Source organism: Camelus dromedarius, chromosome 10 (genome assembly GCF_036321535.1).
Source record: "Camelus dromedarius isolate mCamDro1 chromosome 10, mCamDro1.pat, whole genome shotgun sequence".
Lineage (NCBI taxonomy): Eukaryota > Metazoa > Chordata > Mammalia > Artiodactyla > Camelidae > Camelus > Camelus dromedarius.
This window is the reverse complement of record NC_087445.1, coordinates 67,551,213-67,573,133: the sequence shown is the minus strand read 5'-3', so window position 1 is coordinate 67,573,133 and position 21,921 is coordinate 67,551,213. Positions and strand designations below refer to the sequence as shown.

Genomic DNA, 21,921 nt, shown 5'->3' with positions numbered 1-21,921 from the left:
GAAAGAGAGATGGCTGCTTTCCTGCTAGCCTTGCCTGGGAGAGAAAATGGATGGCCCAGTGCTGGCCACTGCAGGAAGGCTCTGAGGAGTTCAGAAACCAACCCCCGCCACCAACCTCCTCCTTCCACTGGCCATAGCTTTAAGTGGGGCAGTCCAGGTGTCTCAGATCCACCAACCCCAGACAGAGACCAGCCTGGTCACACAGCAGCTGAAGCAAGGAGCAGATGTGGCCTGGCAAAGGAAACAGGCAGTCAGACACAGACATGGGGAGAGGGACGGGGGTACAGAGAGGAAGGGGAGGAAGGGATACAGAGACAGAGAGACAGAGTCAAGGATGAAGACAGGGAGAGACTAGGGTTGGGGTGGGTGATGCACACAGAGATGCAAACAGAAAGAGGAGCCTGGGGAAGCCGGGAAGCAGCAGCAGGCAGACACACAGGCAGTGAGGGGCGGACCATTCAGCTGGGGAAGGAGGGACCTTGGTGACTGTGCATAGAGGACAGAAGGGCAAGGGACGATATCTACGGCAGCCAGCTGAGCAGAGGAGCAGCTCCAGACTGCGTCAGGAGGCTCTGGCTTTGAGCTGTGTGGCTCTTTGCCCAACCTTCCCCTCTCCCGACTTCAGTGGTTCCACCAGTGACATGGGAGCAGTATGGGGCTGCCCTGCTTCCATCAGGTCCCTGGATTTCTCCAACCCCAATACGGGGAGCTGAGGGCAGTGACAGGCAGGGATCTGAGCCTAGGGCTGTGGTAGCACAGATGTGTCCCATCCACACCTGTGGTCTTGGCTCTGATTCTCTCCACGTCAAGGTTCAGTCATGTCCGTGATGAAGACCGAAGCTTGGGTCACATCCCTGATGGGATGGAAACCTGACCACTTGTGCATCCACAAGCCTCTCTTGGGGTGCCTGATCCTGCACTGTCCGCATCATGTCTGTGTACATGGCGGGGGCCTTTAAAAAGAACCTACCTGAAGGAAGTGAGGTTGGGGATGCTCAGACACCTGTCCTGGCAGACCATCAGGCCGAACTTTCCATTCCCTTCCCGGTTCTCCCCGCACCCCGCTCCCCAGGAGGTGTGCAGCTGCTTGTCCTTGGTCCTCTGACCACACACAGCTTACTCCCCACGTTACCCTCCAGCCTCCAGCTGGGTGTTGAGTCCAGGCCTGGACTATGAACCACGACAGCCACCAGGAGCATCTGGAGGACAGACCCGGATGGGAGGCTGGAGGCTACGTCCTGGGAGGAGATGCTGCAGGAATGGAGACCCCCAGCCCTAGAAAAGGTGACTCAGCAGATCACAGCCCCCACTGCGGACTTCAGGGGGTGTCACGGGGCGGAGGGAGCAGAGGTGGGCAGTAGGCCCTGAGCACAGGGTCAGGGCTGGGAGGGCTCAGGCTCACCTCGTCAGTAAGGAGCTAGGTAAGCCGGGCAAGGCTCGCAGCAGGCAGGGAGCTCCTCGGCCCCAGGGAGGAACGAGTCCACAGGTGTGGTGGAAAGGATTCAGCCGCCAGACTGTGGAGGGATTGGGAGCCTTCTGAGAATATCCTGCCTTTCCATCCAAAAGCGAAGGAGAGAAATCGAGAAAGTGATGCAAGGGCAATGGTCCTGGGCTCCCAACTTCCCTGTCTGCCTTTTTTTGACTTTTGCTGATCATCGGAATGGCCATAGCTCAGGCACTCCAGGAGAAATGATGATGATGGTGGTGGTGATGCTGATGACAAAGGACAGCAGCAGCCTTCGCTGGGTCAGAGCTAACATTCAGCAGGAATACAAAGTTGTTAAAACACTGCAACACGTACAGACCAGTTCTTAAGAAGCCACTGCCCCAAGCGTCCTGAGCGCACCCTTCCCAGCCCAGCTGCAGAGGCTGAAACTCCACATTCCATTCTCTGCCCCTCTCTGAGCATCCCTGTGCCTCAGTTTACCTGCAGGAATATCTTCCGAAGTGGGGTGCCCTGCCTAGGCTGCGGTGGTGCCCCCTCCTCCCAGAACCCCCTCCCGAACCTGAGCAACCGGGCTGGTGCGAGTGCCCGCCTCCTCCAGGTCCCTCTCTGCGGCTGCAAACCTAGCTCATTTGCATGTGGGTCGTGCCTGCCACCATGGGTGCTGGGGTCAATTGAAACTCAAGAAAAGAGAAGAAATTTATGCAAAACTGTTGATTGCATTTGTATGTAATGAAATCATCCAATATTCATCTGACTATAGAATCTAATCTGAGAAGAGAACTGAAGGACATGAGTGTCACTGCAAAACCGTAATGAGCCACTGTAGTGATTAAAAAAGCTCTTGAGCCTTCTGAAAATCCAGGCAGAAATAGCGTCTAATCAACTCTGAATATAGGAGGCGAGATTGGGCTGGCGCATTGCACACGGCCCGCCGTGAGGCTGGGGGTGCGCGGTAAACCCTGGCGGCCGCGGTCGGTGGGTGCCAATCGCCCGGCCACAATCAGCCGAGTCTTCCGTGCACAAAGCAATCGCCGCCTCTCGCCACGCAGAAAGAGCCCAATCACGGCTGTTGTGAAGAGCAGCTTTGGGCTCCCACACCCACCTCAAAAGCTTAGCCAAAGGCCTCTTCTGGGTTCCTTGCTCCCACCCTGGGAGGCAGGGAGGGTTTGGGGATCTGGGACTGTCACACCTGGATACACCTAGGGCCCAGACAGCCCCAGGGAGGCAGAGGGACTGTGCTTCTCAGAAGCCTTGGCTCACCACTGAAATGTCACCTCCTCCATGCAGCATTCTCTGACTACCCCATCTAAACTGGCAACCCCCCACCAAACGCACACACTCGATTCTCTTCCCTTACCCCTGCTTTGTGCTCCTTCATAGCACTTAGCTATGCCTGGCACTGTGTTACTTTCTTATGTGTCTAATGTCTGCCTCTTCCCAGTAGATTCTGAGCTCTGTGAGGGCAAGGACTTTGGGGTGGTTTGTTCACCACCGTGGGGTGTGGAGAACCATGCTTGACATGTAATAGATGCTCAATAAATATTTGTTGAATGAATAAGTCAATTTCCACGAGGAGCCAAATCTATTCAATCATTCAGCAAATACTTATTGAGGGCACAGTATGTGCCAGGCTTTGTTGCGTCTCCAAGACTGAGACGGTCCCTGCCCACTTGGAGCTCACAGTCCAGGCAGAATCCAGGCATTGACGATGCTACGGATAATCAAATGGGACTGTGCGGTGCTAGGAGCAGACCCGCCGGCTGTAGGAACAGCTGATGGAGTATATGAAGCCCATTTGTGAAGGTCAGGGAAGGCTGCCTGGAAGAGGTGACATTAGGTTGAGATCTAAAGGATGCAGAGGAGTTAGCCAGGTAGGGTAGGGTCTGGAGTGCCCCAGGCAGAAGGAATGGCAAGCACAGCCCCTGAAGTGACAGGCCTGTGTGGCTGCCTGAGAGCACTCAGAGCTGGAGCCAGCTGGAGCCAGGGCAAGGGAGAGCCTAGTGTGAGATGGGGCTGGAAATATGGTCCAGGTCAAACCCTGGAGTTGAGAGCTGGAGGTAAGAATCTGGGGCTTTCCCATGGGGTGATGGGGAGCTGTGAAGGGGAGCAGCATGGTTTGAAATTTGAAGAGTTCATCATATGGACTGTGGGTCAGAGGGACCTGAATCATATGGAGGAACGAAGGAGGCTATCCAGGTATCCAGGCAATGCGGAGCCACCGGGCTCTGGAGCCGGGCCAGGTCACGGCAAAGGCTGGTTTGAGATGATTAATCTGACAGAGGAGGGGAAACCAGGTGGGAGGCAGAGATCAGCCTGGCAGCCACCCATTCATTTGTTCATTCATTCATGTACTCAGCACTCAGTAAACATCTCTGTGGACACTACTCTTCCCTATGTTCTAATTGATAGTTTCCAGTCTGCTCTGGGTTTGGCTATCAAGTTGGTTATTATTAAAATGGGTTCTAAAGTTGGAGTCAATAGGTTCTGAGGACCCAAGGGACCCTGTGGATCATGAAGCTGCTCTTTTTTTGGCCTGGACTTCCTGACATCAAAGAAGCCTTGTGAGTCACTTGCCCTCTTTAGGCCTTAAATTCCTCATCACTACAAAGAGCGATCCAAACAAGACGATCTCCAAGGTCCCTCCCTGCTCCCCAAACCCTACTGTTTTGTGTCTGATGAAGCATCACGACCCTGCCGAGCCTGGTGGATGAAAACTCCTGCTGTGTGGTAGACAGGCTCCCCTGGGCAGCCCGCGAGGCCGGAAGCTGGCAGGGAATCTGGGAGCAAGCTCCAGCTCTGCCACTTGCTTGTTATGCTGTTAATGGACGAGTCCTCCCTCTGGGTCTCGGTATCCCCTTTTATATAACGGAGGAGCTGCCTAAAAGTGAAGAGAGCGCTGCATCCCTGCCACCCAGACCCGAGACTGGAGTCCCAGGTCCAACACTTACTGCCATCCTGCAACCTTGAGCAAGTCAGCTTTCCTGAGGCCTCATCTGTAAAACAGGGGCTATGGTGAGAATTAAATTAGATGCTCAGGGACACAACATTGTAAACTGAATGCACTTCAATAAAAATACATATGCCAAAAAAAAAAAGAATATTAGATGCTGGGGGCAGAGCACCGAGGAATCCCCTCAGCAAGTGGCGCTGCTGTGACGGATGGGCCACCGCCTGCCTGGGTGGGCAGGCCAGGACCTGTGGCCTTCCTGCCACCTCCATCTTACCAGCAACTAGGAGTCACTAGAGGCGGGGTGGGGGGGAAATTCAGGGTTTCTATTAGTGGGTGGATTCAGGTAGAAGGAACCAAATGCCTCTCTGCCCGACTAGGGGAGCAAGGGGGACTCTGCTGGAACTCTAGCTTGAGGTTTTCTTAGCAGTGGTGCCACAACCAACTGACCAGGGTCGAGTGATATCCTGGTCACAGTGAACAAGACCTCCTCCTTCCTCCCTGAATATTTTCAAATGGTAGCTGCCCCCCTCCCAAGATCCCCATTCTGGGAGCCATGCTTTGAATTTTAGGAAACCCCCTCCTCCCAGCACTGTTTGTATATTGTATCTGAGATGTGATCAGAGCTTGGTGGGCTGCCTCCTACAATGGCGGGAAGGAGAGCAAGTTTCAGTCTCCCAGACCCACACGGGCACTATCTCTGTGCAGGGCCTCGTGCTGGAAGCCACTGTACTGGAAGGGATTCTCTCCCCTGAGGAAGACAGTTACAAAGGGAATCATAAGAGGGAAAGCGCTTTGAGCCCAAGAGTCTGGTACCAGGGAAAAGGGAGACCACATCTGATTGGCAGGGGTGGGTTCCTGGAAGGCTTCCTGTAGGAGGTGGCGTTGAGCTAGGTCTGGAGGATGGCTAGGATGTCTCTGTATCTGTCTCTGTGTCTGACTCTCTCAATAAAAATTTTTTAAGTACAGGGAAAAAAAAAACAGGAAAGAAGGTAACAACCACTTCTACTTTCACAACTCCAAGTTACCATTTTGCCAAATTTTCATCTATATTTATCTACATGAGATGACAGCGGTCATCTTTTAAGTTGTCCCCCGACTCCCCACCAATCACCATTATGAATTTGGGACATATCCCTTTACAACCTTCCCTTTAGAAAATAATTTTATAATGCAAAATAAAGTCAGGCATAATTTTTGAAACATCGCTTTGTGTTCGTGTCATTCTGATTTACATAAGCGGTGTTACACTGTTCATAGGACGCTGACGCCGTTTGCTTTTTCCACTGCCCATTGTGTTTCGGGGGCCCTATTCTTATTGAAACATGTGGCCCTGACTCATCGTTGCATTGGAGGGATGCACCACGGTTATTTACCCCTAGAATGGGTAGGGTTTCCATGGATGCAGATAATCCAGGGATAACATTCAAGGTAGAGGGAGCAACAGCAGCAAACGTATGGGGACAGGGAGGCTGGGGAGACGCATCTGGGGGCTGGCAGGGGTCCAGGGTGGGGGAGCACAGGGCGGGTGTGGGGGAGGCCCCATGTCCAAGGCCAGGAATCTGCCGTTGGCCTGCTGGACATCTGGGATTGTGGGGACAGGCCCCCCTTAGAACCACCCGCACGGCCTCCACAATAATTCCACTTATCCACTCTCCAAGTCCTCCCTGGGGAGGCCTCTGTTACTCTTTCCATTAATTGTCTCATTAATGACCCACTGAAGTCAAGTACCCATTGTTCTCCCGGGCCTGGGGCAGCCTCCCTGGCTGTCTCCCCCGGGGGATTTGTAAACGTCTTTCCTTCCCCTCTTTCCTTTGGCAGGCATCCTTATCTGGTCCCTGCAGCCCTGGCCCCGGCTGGTGCTGCCTCTTCCTCCGCCCACACCCTGCGCTGCAGACCTGGGGCCCCGCGCAGCCGCCCGCCCCTCTCACTCTCTCTTCGCAGTCTCTAGCTGCCAAACTCAGCCTCCCTCTAGGTGTATGTGTGTCTTTTCTTTCTTTCCTTCTTCTTTTATTAAACTGTCTCTCTGTCGTTCTCTCTCATTGTGTGTATTTCTCTAGCTCCCTCTTAGTCTCTGTCTCTGCTAATCTCAGTGTCTCTCTTTCGGAATACCTGTTACCTGTCTCACTGTCGCCTTCTGTTGCTCAGTCTCTGTGACTGTCTCCATCTGTCTCTACCTGCTGATCCCTGTGCTTGTGCATGTGTGTGTGTGTCTTTGTCTCTTTGACTCTGCCTCTCTCTCCCTCCAGCCCTGCGTGCATCTCTGTCTCTTCCTGTCTCTGTCGCCTTCTCTCCTCTCTGACTCGCCTCTCCCTGCCTGTCCCTCCTCCCTCAAGGGACTCTGAACTCTGCTGATTGACTATTGTCCTGTTCCAACCCCTGCCTCTCCGCCACCACCGGCTCACCCACCAGGTCCCTGACACCCACACAGGTCAAACCGCTCCTGCTATTTCTCTCCCTGGTTACAGCTCCCGTTTCCCTGGGATGACAGCCTCAGAACATCAGCTCTAGGAGTAGGTGTGAGGTCCCAGAGCTCCCAGACCTTGGGCTTCATGCATAAGGAAGGAAGGAAGGAAGGAAGGAAGAGAGAGAGAGAGAGAGAGAGAGAGAGAGAGAGAGAGAGAGAGAGAGAGAGAGAGAGAGAAAGAAAGAAAGAAAGAAAGAAAGAAAGAAAGAAAGAAAGAAAGAAAGAAAGAAAGAAAGAGAAAGAAGAAGGAAGGAAGGAAGGAAAGAAAGAAAGAAGGAAAGAAAGAAAGAAAGAAAGAAAGAAAGAAAGAAAGAAAGAAAGAAAGAAAGAAAGAAAGAAAGAAAGAAAGGAAGGAAGGAAGGAAGGAAGGAAGGAAGGAAGAAAAGGAGCGGACCAACAGAAGGTGACTTTATTTTTCTAAATGAGGTGGGGGGTTTTTTTTTCTTATCACCAACTTCTCATCATTCTGTAAGAGAAAGAATATTTTAATACCAAGAACAGAAGTAGGAAGAGCAAGATCTAAGAATACAGAATAGTCCTTTAAGCTAAATAAATTAAATTTTATGAAAAATTTACTACATTGCCTTTATTTTACTTATTTTGCCCCAAATGGGTCAAAATGTCAGGGAGCAGCAGGGGTTCTCTGGCTAACCCGGCAACCACTGATCTTGTCCCAGACCCTCGGGTACCCACAGGGAAGCGGAGGCACATTTATTAGGCATGGAAAGGCCAAACCTGGGACAGGGCCCACAAGCTCTCAGTGGCCACTTCAGTGCCCCACAAGGCTCCTTCCAGCCCTTCTGGTCTCCTGGATAAAATGACTTATTGAGGCTGCCTAGCTGTGGGTCAGACCCCAGACTCCCTGTGTTCCAAGTCTTCCTTTGGTCTGTGTGTCCTGAAACAAGTAATTTAACCTCTCTGTGCTTCAGTTTTCTTATTTCTAAAATGAGCAAAATAATGGTTTCTAGAATTGCCGACACATAGCAAAAGCCCAGGACTTGTTATTCTTATCAGCAAAAAGGAGGTGATTTTAGCTGAGGCTGGAGCCTGGACAGGAGAGAAGGCACGTGTGCCCCCCACCCCATGGGCCAGCTGTGAGCCCACATCGGGCTTTGGGGCTTCGACCCCAGGGAGGCTGCTCTGGGGCTCAGGGGGCCAAGGGCAGCCTGGGATTAGGGAAGAAACCTCTTCCCTGTCTCTTCAGAGACCGCCCCCCAACCCACCCCAACATGCTCAGGCACCCCAAGCCCAGGAGCCAGTGCTCTTGTCACCAAAGCGACACTCTCAGCAGGGGCACAGGCGGAGCTCCCGCAAATGGCATTCATGGCCACAGGCGCCAGAGAGGGGGGCCTGGGCGGGAGAAGAGTATGGTGGATGCCAGTGACTGTAGGCACCGTGGGAGGAAGCCTTGAGGAGACGCCCAGACTCCTGATGACGACTGAACAGATGAAGCTGGAGGCCTGAGCCAGCAGGTGAGAGTAATTAGAGAAACTGGGTTACTGATGTAAATGGACTTCATTTGTATTTCAAGTCCTGGCAGGCCTGTTACAACTGGACAAACGTTTCCTGAACATCTGCCCTGTGCCCAGCACTGCCTATGAGGGGGACGTAAAAATTACAAAGCAGGGGCTTCCTTTCTGGGGACTTACACAAGGCTCACCCAGTGCCAGAGGTACTCTGTCTCCGCAGTAGGGGCAAGGCCACCCTGGAACACGGGCCACATCTGTTCCCTGGTCCACGCCCCTCGAGGGTGCACCCAGAGAGGAAGGCAGAGCACTCTGCGGCCAGCACTGACAGGACCTGGTGACAGCAGATGAGGTGATGCGGCACGGGGAGCAAAGGCAGCTCCCGATGTCCTGGTTTGGCACCTGGGCGGAGGTGATGCTGTTTGGAGAGGAAACACAGTGAGGGGCAGGCCGGGGTAGGGGGGAAATCAGGAGAAACATCTAGATAAAGAAATGAGAAAATGCAAGAAGGAAGGATGTGGGACTGAGAAGGCCTTTGAGGGCTAGACGGAAATTTTGTCTGTTGGGCGGGGTAGGGCTTTAAGGGAGCACACACCAGGCAAAGAAAGTAGCCCGAGAAAAGACACAGCGGTGGAAGAAAGAAGCACAAAATTTCAGAAAAGCGAACAATTCCACTTAGTCTAAGCGCTGATTGCATTAGCAGGGTGGTTGTGAGAGATGCATCAAAGCTAAAAAGAGAGATGCAGAGGTTCCCAAACGCCAGGGAGAAACGTCTGCACACAACTCCGCAGGCAATGGGGAGCCATCGGAGGTTTGGGGGCAGAAGAGTGACATGATAAAGGCTATGTTTCAGGTTGCTCTAACCTCACAGCACAGGATGAACCCAAATGGAGACCAGAAGAAAGGAATATAAGAGACAAGGGTCATCAATCATTTGTTCATTCGACAAACAGTAACTTCCTCTCTGCAGAAGTAATCTTTCTCCTCAATCCAATCTCTACTCTGCTGAGCGTTAACCACCAAATGTTGTGTGTTAATATTGCACAGAAAGAAAGAGTACATGGGTTCTACTAAACATTTCAGTATTATCATTAAATATAAATGAGTTTAAGTTACCTATAGAAAGGATTTTCCCATATACAGACAATAGAACATTTTTTACAGCTAAAAAGGAAGGAAATTCTGATCCAGGCTACAACATTATGCTAAGTGAAATAAGCCAGTCACAAGATAAATTCTGTGATTCCACATCCATGAGGTACATAGAGCAGTTAAACTCAGAGAGACAGAAGGTAGACTGCTGGTTGCCAGGGGCTGAGAGAGGGAGGAATGGGAAGCTATTTAATGGGTTTAGAGATTCTGTTCTGCGAGGCGAAAAGAGTTCTGGAGACTGGCTGCACCACAATGGGAACGCACTGAACGCTTCTAACTGTATACCTAAGAATGGTCCAGATGGCAAATTTTGTTATTTTACCACAACTAAAAACAAAGATAAAAATTTTAAAAAGAGTTTTAGAATGGCTCATAGAACAAAACCCAGCTCTCAAAAAGAAACACGCCTAAAACACAGTGATTTGGAAAGGCTGGAAATAAAGGAACTGGAAAGATACACGAAGCAAATGTAAAAAAAAAAGCAAGCAAGGGCTGTGATCTCGATGTATGACAAGATAGAATTCAGACGCCCAGCACTGAATGAGCTGGAGACGTGAGGAGTCGGGCTCTCTCTGCAGCAAACAGCGCACCAGCCCTACCATGGGGCAGACACCACAGGAAATGCAGGAAGAAACAGAAAAGCTACTAACAGGAGACAAGACTTTCAGTCCAAGTCTCATCCCAAAAATAAGACTACAGAAAACCTAAACACTATCATCTATAAAACACATTTCCTATGTAGGTATTAACATTTCTACTCTCAAAAGAGAGTATACCTTTTGATACACATCACGAAAACCAACCATTATCAGGGCAAAAGAAACCGCAAAGCTTCACCCGAGCTTCAATGGCATAAAGGATGTAGAACTTTGAAAACTAAAAAGCATCAAGCCAGTATCAGTTACTGATGCTGTCAATACTACAATTGTTGTCAGTATCATCATTCACCACTGGGTGGTCTCTCCACTTGCCCCTGCTTCTCTGACATGTTCTAGAGTCTGCCAAACAGGTGAGGTATAAATGCGTAACCTTTACTGTCTCCATCAGAGCTACCACTTCATTGTTTACCATATGCCAGCTACCGTACTGTTTTATGCGCAGTGCTTTACTAGAAATAGCTTTCTGTTTTATGAAAGCAAGCTTTCTGCTCTTCTCATGATCACCTTCAGGGCCCAGAACAATGCTAGGTGCATTCTGAGTAAATGCTCAGGGAAGACTTTACAAACTGAAGCACACCGATCAAGAACCCACTTTAAAGTCAGATCTGCATCTCACACTTCGCCTCAGCACTTACTAGCTGTGTGACCTTGGGCAAGTAAATTACCCTTTCTGAACTTCAGTTTTCTCACACGTAAACACAGACAGGAGTAATACCTACACCAACCAGGACTGTTAGGAAGTGTAAATGTAGTAACATGTGAAGTGTTTGGCATGGTACCAGGTATTCAAAAAACGTTAGTCTGAGGCTGACTAGAAGCTAACAAAGAGATTAAAGAGTAAAACTTATCAAAGAGATAAACTTAGACTAGGTTTTTTTTTTCCCAAGGAAAAAAATCTTTAAATGGAAATGTCTTTCAATGCATTTGAAATGATTTTTTTTAATATCATACAAGTGGTAGTGAAATAAATTATGGTACATCTTTATTGTGGAATATTGTGGGAATGCTGTATTGTAAAGGAAAGGGACGACTTTCATCTACGTGTTCACCCATGGCTAGATGGTCATGACACGTTGTTGGGTTCCCTTCCTTGTTTTTCAAAAGTCATATATATAGAGAGAAAGGTCTGGAAGTATATATATCTGTTAAAGGGGAGTAAGATTCGGGACTTGTGAGAAATGTCTGATTTTTTATATTCCAGTTTCTTTTGTACTTTCCAACACACACACACACAGAATAAAGAAGAAAAAAAAGTTCCCGAATTCTCTTTGGCCTGTATTTTTCATGGCATTTTGATTTTTTTGAAAGCCATTGAACTAAATGGAGGAGGCGGTTAATTCTTCTGGCAAGTGTGAGAATTTCCATACGCAGCTTTTCTTTCTGAGAGAGAGACAGAAGGAGGGAGAATGAATTACTTACTCATTACTCAGCACATCCAAACAGGTAGTTTAACTCTTGTCCCTGCCACCACTGCAGGCCTGACACACTGAGTAACAGAGAAACTCTTTGATAAATGTCAACTGAAATAGAGCAATCAGCTGAAAGCCATTTGCTGAGCTGTCTGACCGCCCTGGGCTCGAGGTTTTCCTTTATTCATTTATCATGATATACGGCTTTGGCCAACATACACACAGGAGAGAAATTGTTGACATGTGGAACCCAAGTACAGAAAATCTTTCATTTTCCCCCCGTCTGTTCGCCAAATAAGTTTTTGTTTATTTAAAGACTACAGAGGATTTGGCTGTTAAGAACCAAATGCCTTTGGAGTGGAGTTACAACATAATTTATCATTTCCTCTGTTTATTAAAAAATCCTGCATCTTTGAGAAGCACATTTGCAGTGAGTGGGGGATTTCGGCCACTCACGAAAGACTCTTGCAAAGCTCCTGCCATGTGGTTTACCCCTAGAAAGGCTCCCTGACTGCTATTTCTATCCCCGTTCTTGCCCCAGCTGACTTCCGATGGTGTGACGGCTACCCAGGGCTGGGGAATGGGGTCTGACTGAGGACAGGTAATAGGGGCAGGAGACTGTCAGCTCCTTTCATCTTCGACCTAATTCTGACCTTGACTCCCCACTGGCTGTTGCACAGTGTGCTCCGCCAGCACAAGCAGAGGGAGAAGTGCAACCTTTATTACTTTTAGCACGGGACAGAATCTGAGAGGAGTCAAACGGCACGGAGAAGCTGGATGCTGCTTCAAAGGCAAGCAGACAAGCCCTTCTGCTAAAGTGGGTTCTGTTCTAAAGGCAGACATCTGGTAGGACTGGAATAAACCTCTGACCTTCCACCCAAGACATCATAGACAGCGACTGAGTCCAGGGCACCGCGCATCTCTCAAAGACAGAGGCACAGTCCCTGACACAACGCTGGTGCTTCCCTGTTTGTGATGGCAACAGGATGCAGTGGGCAGAGCACATGATTTAGATCAGGCCTCAGTTTGACTCCCAGGTCTGCCAGTTGCTAGCTGTGTAACCCTGGGCAAGAAACTTGGCGTCTCTGAGCTCTCCCCACTCTGTAAAGTAAGACTGATGATAAATAATGAAACCCTCTAACACTTTGGGAAAATTATCTAATATTGTCAGGTCTCACTTTTCCTATTTATAAAATGGAGATAATTCACATCTTGTGAGTTTACTGTGAAGATTAAAAATATTACCTAGGACTGTACCTAGCTCCTGATGGCTATGTTATGAGTGAATGAATGACAAATGAACAAATGAAGGAAAAAAACCTACTTGTTAGGAAAAACTTAACCTATTACCCAAAGATGAGCCACAACAAACCACTTGTCTGTCCATAACAGGCAGGCCCTGGTGACAGGGATCTCATTACCAAGAAAGTGTTAAGGACAAAGGCAAGAGTGGAAAATGACAGAATGATCGTGTTAGTTAAGACTGGAAAGAAAGAAAAAGAAGCCAGCTTTGATTGAGGAGCTACTATGTGCAATTCATTCACAACACAGTTGAATGCCTCCTATGTTCCAAGCATTACGCCAAGTTCTAAGGATACTAAAATACAGACTAATTATCAAAAAGAACAATTAAGGTTCAGATACCCAGTAGACAGTGCTAGGAGGTCTGAGGTTAGGGGGAAAAGGAAGACTTCCCTGAGGAAGTGCCGTCCAAGCTGAGACCCAAGGATGAAAAGGACTGGCCGGGCGAGGAGTGGGAGAACGGTCCAGGCAGAGGAAAGAGCACATGTGGTGACTCAGAGGCAAAAGCACTGTTCTGGATGCTTTACGCACAGGTCCTTGGAGACCATCAGTCCAGACTGACTCCATCCTTTCCTTTGTGGTTGTTATTCTTTCCAATTTATTTAGATTTTATCGTTCGGTGAAATTGGGCAGAGGTACCCAGGCACAAGTGAAGGCCCACACTGGCCTGAGCAGAGTTCAAAGGTGGGGACAGGGCCTGATTAATTGCTTGAGAAGAAGCTCTGACATCACGATCAAGACGAATGACCCAAGTCAAGTCCCTCTGAGAGCATCAGATACTCTGAAGGGCAACCCATGCCAGAAGACCCAGAGCAGATGGGGTGGACACGGAACAGGAGGAAGAGATTGAAGAGGGTCCCACTGGAAGGCTGGGCCTCACAAGGACTGACAACTGCACGGTGACAACCTTCCTTCTGTGTGGACGAGGCAGAGAGAGGCCAATTTGCCACCCATGGGACCTGCCAGGAACTGGGCTCTGGAGCACTACTGGCCCCTGGCAGACTTTCATCCGAGGAGTTCTTTGGTTTTCATGGCCAGATGCCTGTCCAGCTCTGCAACTATGTCGTCGGCCATTTGGCTGATCTGCAGAAACACAAAAATGAGACAATCTGGTAACTGGGGCTGGAAAAGGGGGGGAGAAATATTCCAGAACTATGAAGGGTTATCTGGGAAATAACAATGGTGATGAAAGCTCACATGAATTGCATCCCAGCCAGGCGCTGTACTAAGAACTCTATCTATACAGTCTTATTGATTCCTAACAGAAAGAGATAGATACCACGAAATAGATACTATTATTATCCCCATTTCACAGATGAGGAACCTGAGGCAATTAAGAATCACTTATTCAGGATACACAGCTAGAAAGTAGCAATGACAAAATTTAATCCTAGGTCATCTGACTGCACAGCCCCAAATTCTTAATTGTTTATTACAGAGTACAGAGAAGTCAGTCTTATCTGTTGCTTAATAAACCTCTAGACTTTCCTACACCTCAGACACTCTGCTATATAAAGCCCTCATATCAACTGATAAGGAGAATATTAAGATCCCAATAGTTAAGGAGAAAAAAAAGGCTTGAAAAAAGAAGTACATCTGGTTAACAAACATGGAAAATTCAATAGACATTAAATAAATGCAAATTAAAGCAAGATATAATTTAGTTATCATAGTTAACAAAATTTAATGTTGTGGTTTTTAATTATAATATTCAATGCCAGAGCTATGGTGAAATGGACAAACTCATACATCACCAATAGGAATTCAAACTGATGCAAGTGTTCTTACCATTTTTTAACTCTAAACTCTCTCCACTGGGAAGTTACCACATGAATGGGATCTGAAAAAATGTTCTTAAGTTCTATGTGCAAAAGTATTCATCAAAGCTTTATTTTTAACAATCAAAAATCAGAAAATTTAAAATGATAGCATATGTAACTGAATACGTACAGCCATAAAAATGGGTTAAGATTGTCTATTTCTCATGGAGAGGGTATAAATATAAATAACATTCCAGTACATATTTCTGAAATGTCTGAATGTTTTATAACAAGCACGGACTGCTTTAGCAATCAGAGAAAAAGAACGTTTCAAGATATTATTTATAATATCATAGAAACATGCTCATGTTACCCTTGAACTAAAGACAAAGCAGGATACAAAAGTACGTATCTACACAGAAGAAATGATTTCAAATATGTTAAAAATACACATTTTCTAAAACTTGAAGAAAATGTATCGAAATATTAACAGTGATTATCTTTTAGTGACAGGGAGATAGGTAATGTATTATTTATGTCTGTATCTGTCACATCCAGCATAAAACCTAGTACACAGCAAGTGCTCAGGAAATATTTGCTAAATGAATAATTATTGGTTTTCTGTGCTTTTCCATATTCTCCATATTTTCTACAGTAAACATACACTCCCTCTAAGAATGAAAAACAAGACACAATACAACTCAGTCAGTGCTGCAGCCCCCCTCCCATGTCTAAAAGGGACATAGGGCAGGAAGTCTTAGGCAGGAAGCTTTGAAGGGGGCAGCATGGTGCCCAGGTTCTGTGTGTTCAGCAGCATAGCGGCTGTTTGACATCTTTATTTGCAGACTACAGGCCTTGGCCAGGAACAGGGAAATAAATGCACTGGAAAGGGGGATTTGGAGCAATTGGTCCCAGGCAGAGAGACAGCCAGGCTCTTGCCATAGCAACAGCTGCACATTTCGTCGTGAGGAAATCAGAGCTCCTGGGGCTGCTGGGCACTCCGGAAGAGGGCCAGCTTAGAACGGCTGCTCGGGCCTCCTCACCCAGCCGGCACAAACCCTTCAGAGGCTTCCTCTGCCCCCAGCCCCGAGCAGCTGCCTCGTGTGGGGTGTGGCGTGGTGCCCAGCGGCACTTCCGCACCTGCAGGCTGGCAGCGAGGAATGAGGGCTGCAAGCCTCTGGAAAAATGGTGTTTGGGGACAGGGACCAGGATAGGGGGAGGAAGAGTACCCAGAGGAACACTCTGATAACGAGGGTTCTGGGTCAAATTCTCAGGGGGGGCGACAATGTGCAAGTCACTTCCCCACTCTGAGTCTCAGTTTCCTTATCTATCAAATGGGGACGCTAGTCCCTTCCTCAGAAAGTAACTGCAAGGGTTAAACAAAATCAAGAATATGCAAGTACATTTAAACTGGTTATTTGCTATGTAAATACTGCTTGTGTTACTCTGATTTTTACTATCACTTTCTGACCTTCTTTTCAAATTAATCAATTAATGAAAATATTTACTAACTTTCTGCCATATTACAGGCACAAAGCGCCCTTGGGGACAGTCAGCCTGCAAGTTCATCCTTTCCGTCTTTATCAGACCTCCTAAAATAATGATGATTAACAACAAGAAGGATAGCAACGACGGCGTCTACTTACTGCATGACTGACACTGGGCTAAAACCTTTATGAGCATTATTTCACATAATCCTCAAAACATATGAAATACTATCCTTATCTCCCTTTCATGTACTGTGAATATTAATTACTTCATCTGACAGTTGCACAGTAGCTCACACTATGCAGAAGTGTTCCATCCTCTGCCACTTCATTCAAATCCAACCACCTCATGTACCTGTACTGTAAGGCAGGTGGGACAGGTGTTATCCCCATTTTACACAGGAGTAAACTAAGCAATAATATGTTAACTAACCTGCCCAAGATCACATAAAAAGTCAGTGGTGACTGAGCCAAGGCCTCCCCCACCCCTGACTGTCAGTTTGATGCTGTTACTCCCTTTGGGGAGCCCAGAGCACTGGCCCGAGTGCATCCTCATTCAAGGGAGGCTGGGTTAGACTCACTGAAACAGTCAATCCCAGCCCCACATTCAGAGTCACAAGGTCAGCAGAGAGGAGGAGGACGGACAAACAGGGTGAGCAGTGACTAAGACCAGCAACCATACGAGCTGCTTTTAAGCATGTTGTGTCATTAGGCTCTTATCAGTCCTGTGAGATAGGCATTACTGCTCCCACTTTACAGATGAGGAAATGGAGGCCCAGAAAGGTGAAGCCACTTGCTGACCTTAACAGCTGAGAAGTGAAAGAGCTAGGACTTGAATCTAGGCCAGTCTGATTCCAAAGCAAGAGCCCTTTCCATTACAACAGGCTGCGTCACAAAGATGGTAACAGCATCACCCACATTACCATCACCATCACATTTGCTCCTTGCAGGTTCAGGGAAATGAATGGCAGAGACAGAAAAGGGAGACGGTAAGAGCACAGTACCCCCGGGCAGGCCTGGGTAGCAAAGCTCAGGAGACCCACGTGCCACAGGGCGCTGCTTCCACCTGCTGCCTCAAGCAGCCCAGCCTCCCTCTCTGCCCGTGCAGGCTACTCGGAGCCCTTCCCTCCCTCAGCCCCACCAGCACCCAGCTTCACTTCAGAGCGGCTCGATTTCTCAGAAAAAGGCAGCAGTGAAAGGATCTTGGCCAGATCTGCTGGTGGTTTCTGCCAAGTGCTTTAATGTTCACTAGACCCATTTATAGCGAACTAAAGCGAAGGTGAAACAGCAGGCTGGCAGATGTCAGAATCCCAAGTGGAAGGCCCTGGTTCTTCTTCACCAGGGCTGGCCTGGGCTGGGGGTGGGGAAGGCTGTGGGGAGAGGCGGGGTCAGACGCGACTGCAGGGACAGAACCCACAACTGAATCATTTTATTCTTATACACCAAATATGAAACACTTTTATAATACAGTTTAAAAAAAAAATCTGACCTCAAAAGAATTTTGGAAAATTTTTAAAAAGGAAAAATTTCATGAAGAATAAAATTAAAATTGCTTATAATCCAAATGACCACCATTAACATTTTGATGTAAATAAGCTGCCAACCTTTTCATGTACATGAAATTTTTTCATTATAAAAATGGAATATTACTGTTGTGTAACCTACCTTCAAAAAGTACATTCCAAAAAAATGTACTGTATCTGTAAAGTATTTTTATAACTATATATAGAGTTTCCAGTGAATGGATGCCAAACAAACTATTTTCCCACTATCAGAAATTTAGACAGTTTTCAGCTTTACTTTCACTTTCCAGCTTTTGCTTCAAACTTTACTACTATTATATATAATACATCAACAGACACCTCTGTAGATAAGACTCTTGATAATTTATTTTGGATAAATTCCTAAAGACAGTGAATTTGAAATGTATGGGTTTTGGTATATATTACCAAATCATCCTCTAGAAAGGCTGTATGGATTTATACAAAGAATAACTTAATCTTTTTTGTGGAGTACAGAAGTAAAAGCAATCTTTACAAAACAAGTACCTTTTAAGTACACATTAAAAACTCTAGGTTCAAATGTTAAGGATTAGAAAAGACAAAAAAAAAAAACCACGCTGCAAGTGATTTAGACAGTATGTACCAAGAACCTTAAAAATATGTGTTCCCTTTGTGCCATAATTCCACACGAGAATATCCTAGGGAAGTCATCTCAACAAAGATTTACGTATAAAAATATTCACTGCAACATTATTTATAATACAAAAAAGTTTAAACAAATTAAATGTCCAACAAGAGGGTTTATGAAAGTGAATTATGGTACAACCACAAGATGGACTATTTTACAACCATCAAAACATGGCTGTTTGCAAAGATATTTTTAAGACACAAGAAAATGCTAATAGTTGCAATACTAAACAGAAAATAAAAAGCTGGATACAAAACTGTGTGTAAACTACAAGTTTTCAGTCATGTTAAAAAATATGTAGTCAAAAGAAGGGAGGGAAGAAGACATTCCAAAATGTGGGACTATTTTGGATTTTCCCCATTTTAAAAAAGTCTTCTGAATTCTTTACATTTTCTACAATGAGGATACACTGCTTTGATAATCAGAAACAAAGTAAACAAACACATTTTAAAAAACTTTTTTGATAAAGCAACAATCAGCCCCTGCCTTGCTCATTTGAAAAAAAAAAAAACGAAAAAACACACACCCAAAACTCCAGATCGGTGCCTTCCGTTAGGGACAAAGAACAAAATGAAGTGTGAACAAGGCTGTTCCTTGAGTATCTTCTTACTCAAACTTTTAACCATATGACAGTAAATAAAGTTATTAACAACAATGGCAAGAATATTTAAATGATAATATCTTAAACACTAAAGATTACTGCAGTGGATGTATCATGTAATATAAACAGTATGACCTTTTTTCTTCTATTACATATATGTTTACAGAGATTGCACTCACATGTTAACAATGATCCTCTCTCAGTGATAAGATTGCAATTACTTTCTTCTTACTTTAACAAAAAAATTTACACTAAACATCAATTAGTTCAGTATCAGAAAAAACTAAAAAAGTTATTGTCATTTTGGAAAATAACAGTCAACAGTAACAAGCACTGAAGAGGAAGGTGAAAAGGCAGGTGCTGATGAGTGAAGGCTTTGGGCAAGGTCTTCATCAAGTGCGTTTTATCAAGAGTGCGGATAAAAAAATAATAAAATTAAAAACACAGAACAGAATAAATGAACAAATCAAATGAAAACAAACACACAGGGAACGGATTCTTGGTTACCAGAAGGAAGTGGGGCTGGGTGACGGCGAAATGGGTAAAGGCGGTCAACTGCATGGTGATGGATGGAAATTCAACTTCTGGTGGTAAATACACTGTAGTGAACACAGAAGTCGAAATATAATATTGTATACATGGAACATGAAACATACAGTGTTATAAACCAGTGTTACCTCAACAAAAAATTTCTTTAAGTATAGAAGAGAGATATATAAAAAAAGAGTGCCGGTTATCTGATCATTCTTCCTTTTCCAAGGAGCGTGGGCTCTGGGCCCTGAGGCAGATGCCCAGACTTGCTGAGTGAGGAGTGCCTGATGGGCCCCAGAGGTCCACAGGCTCACCCCAGGAAGCAACAAAAAGGCCAAGTGTCAACTGCAGAGATGGAATTCCCTGGGAGACGGACAAGGAGCTGGCCCAGCTGGAGTCTTACAAGGCCGGATCAGTGCTCAGAAAAGGCCAGGCTAGTGTACGAATCTCTTTCAGCTAATGTAGGGGAAGAGGAGGGTGGGAGGAGGGCAAGATGGGAGCTCTGAGGGTCTAACTGTCAGATACTCTAGTGCTGCTTCTAGCAACCCCAGGGCATCCTTTCAAGGGAGGAATTACAAATCACTTTTTACAGCAGCAACAAAGCATTTAAAAATGCATATTCCTAGGCGCCCCCAGACTCACTGACTCAATCTCTGGAAGAAGGGGTTGGGGGCCCCCATATACCTGTATTTATTATTAGCTCCTCAGGTGACTGTGGTGGTGTGATAGATTAGATTGCTGCTCAACAAATATTCACTCCCCGCACCAGACCTCCATGAACATATATACTTCCCAGCCCAGTGACCCCGGGCTTGGCCCGTGTGATTTGCTTGGCCAATGGGATGTCACAAGAACAGGTACTTTACATGTACTTGAGTGGCTGGGCTTATGCTCTTGGCATCTGCTGCTGCCATGAAAAGATGCCCTGGGAAGCTTGTTGGCTCCAGAAGATTGAGAGAGAGACACAGAGCAGACTTGAGTCCCGTCCGAGCTCTGAAGGCAGGTACACTGGGCGCAGCCCAGGACAGCTACGTGCTAGCTGACCCACAGAAAGAATAAGAAATAACACTTGATGTATAAAGCACTGCATTTTGAGGCAGTTTGCTATATGCAGCATTACTGTGGCCATGGATGACTGATAAAGATGCAGAGCCAAAGTGGGAGCCTCTGGACAGGTTAAAGCAGACTCCTCTGCTTGGTACACAAGACCCTCTATGAACCGGCCACTCTGTCCCCTCTGTCCACTTCCTAGTCTCACCCGGGTCCAAGCCACAATCATCTACTTCAGTGGTGTTCTTTTCCATCACCATACCTTGGCACGTGCTGTTCCCCCTTGTCTCTCACTGCTTCACTCCAGCAGCCCCTTTAAGACCTGCTCATGTGTCACCACTCAGCACACTAAGGACGGTGTGAAGTCCTCACTTCTCAGCACCCAGACACCCAACCGCAGACAGGGAGGCATCTGAGTACAGGCTGTTTCCAGTAGTGTGACATTGGCCAAGTGATCTACTTTCTGTGACCTGAGTCTCCTCACTATCCACCTCACAGCTCTGCAGTGGCGAGAACAAACGAAGTGCTGTGAAGTGTTCAGCACAGAGCCTGGAACACAGTGAAAGGTCAGCAGCCTCTCCTTCTCCTCCAAACTCCCAGGGCCAGCCCAGGCGAGGCCCGGAACAGTGACTCAGTCAATGCTGATCATGTCAGTGAAAGAACCAGGGGCATTCTATTTTCATTTTGCTCTCTTCAGAAAGGAACAAGTGATTTTCTGGGTCAGAAACGTAAACACTACATCTGCTGGCAACAGTACCTGTTTCTCTATGAGCCTAATGGTGTCCTCCGAGGTCTTGTCCTTTGATTTCTTCAGCTTATTCATCGCGTTGGTACGAACCTTCCGCAGAGAGTCTTTGGCCTTGTTGGTGTTCTGTTTAGCCAGTTTCACTAGCATTTCCCTGTGCTCCCTGGTTACCCTGATAAAAGACAAAAAGAATGTTCAGCAAAATCATCCACATTAACTGCCAGCCAAGAATTTAACATCACTCTGTCCACTAGCTCAGCAGTTCTGTAACGTTACTCTCTGTCAGTGGCTGATCTTCACATCCCTGATACACGCCCAGGGTCAAGGAAAGTTCCTGGTGAGTTAGCTGAGGAGAGCCAGGAAGAGTACTGCTCACAAGCACGAGCCAGGGAGTCTCGGCAGCCTTGAAGTCAAATCCGGGCCATGCCCCTTACTAGATGCATAAGAGACTTCCTCTCCTCAGGGTTCCCATCTGTACAATGGGGACTGGCAGGACCCATCTTAGAGGCATGGTGTGAAGATTTACGGGACGTGGTGTGTAAACTGTTTAGCACTGACCCTGGCACTTTTTAAGTGCTCAATAAAAGGAAGCAATTAATGATAATTCTACCCCTTTCTCTCCAACTAAAGAAAGCAACGCCAGTGAAAGATGCTACAGAAACAGCACCGTCTCTGCGTCTCTAAATCACCCAAAACAAATAAGCAGCA

The 21,921-nt window shown here is 46.9% G+C and overlaps 1 protein-coding gene across 2 annotated transcripts in view; it reads right to left on the bottom strand.

The window, feature by feature from the left end:
• Positions 1-8,357: 8,357 nt before the first annotated feature.
• The window catches only part of MRRF (mitochondrial ribosome recycling factor), a 56,455-nt gene continuing 42,891 nt past the window's right edge, over positions 8,358-21,921 (bottom strand). For both annotated transcript variants that reach the window (XM_010998004.3, XM_064490497.1), the window contains 2 exons: positions 21,226-21,385; positions 8,358-13,932 (listed from right to left, as the gene is read on the bottom strand). In XM_010998004.3, the coding sequence (XP_010996306.1) occupies positions 13,855-13,932; positions 21,226-21,385 (238 nt within the window). In that variant the 3' untranslated portion in view covers positions 8,358-13,854. The remainder of the gene's footprint in view (positions 13,933-21,225; positions 21,386-21,921) is intronic.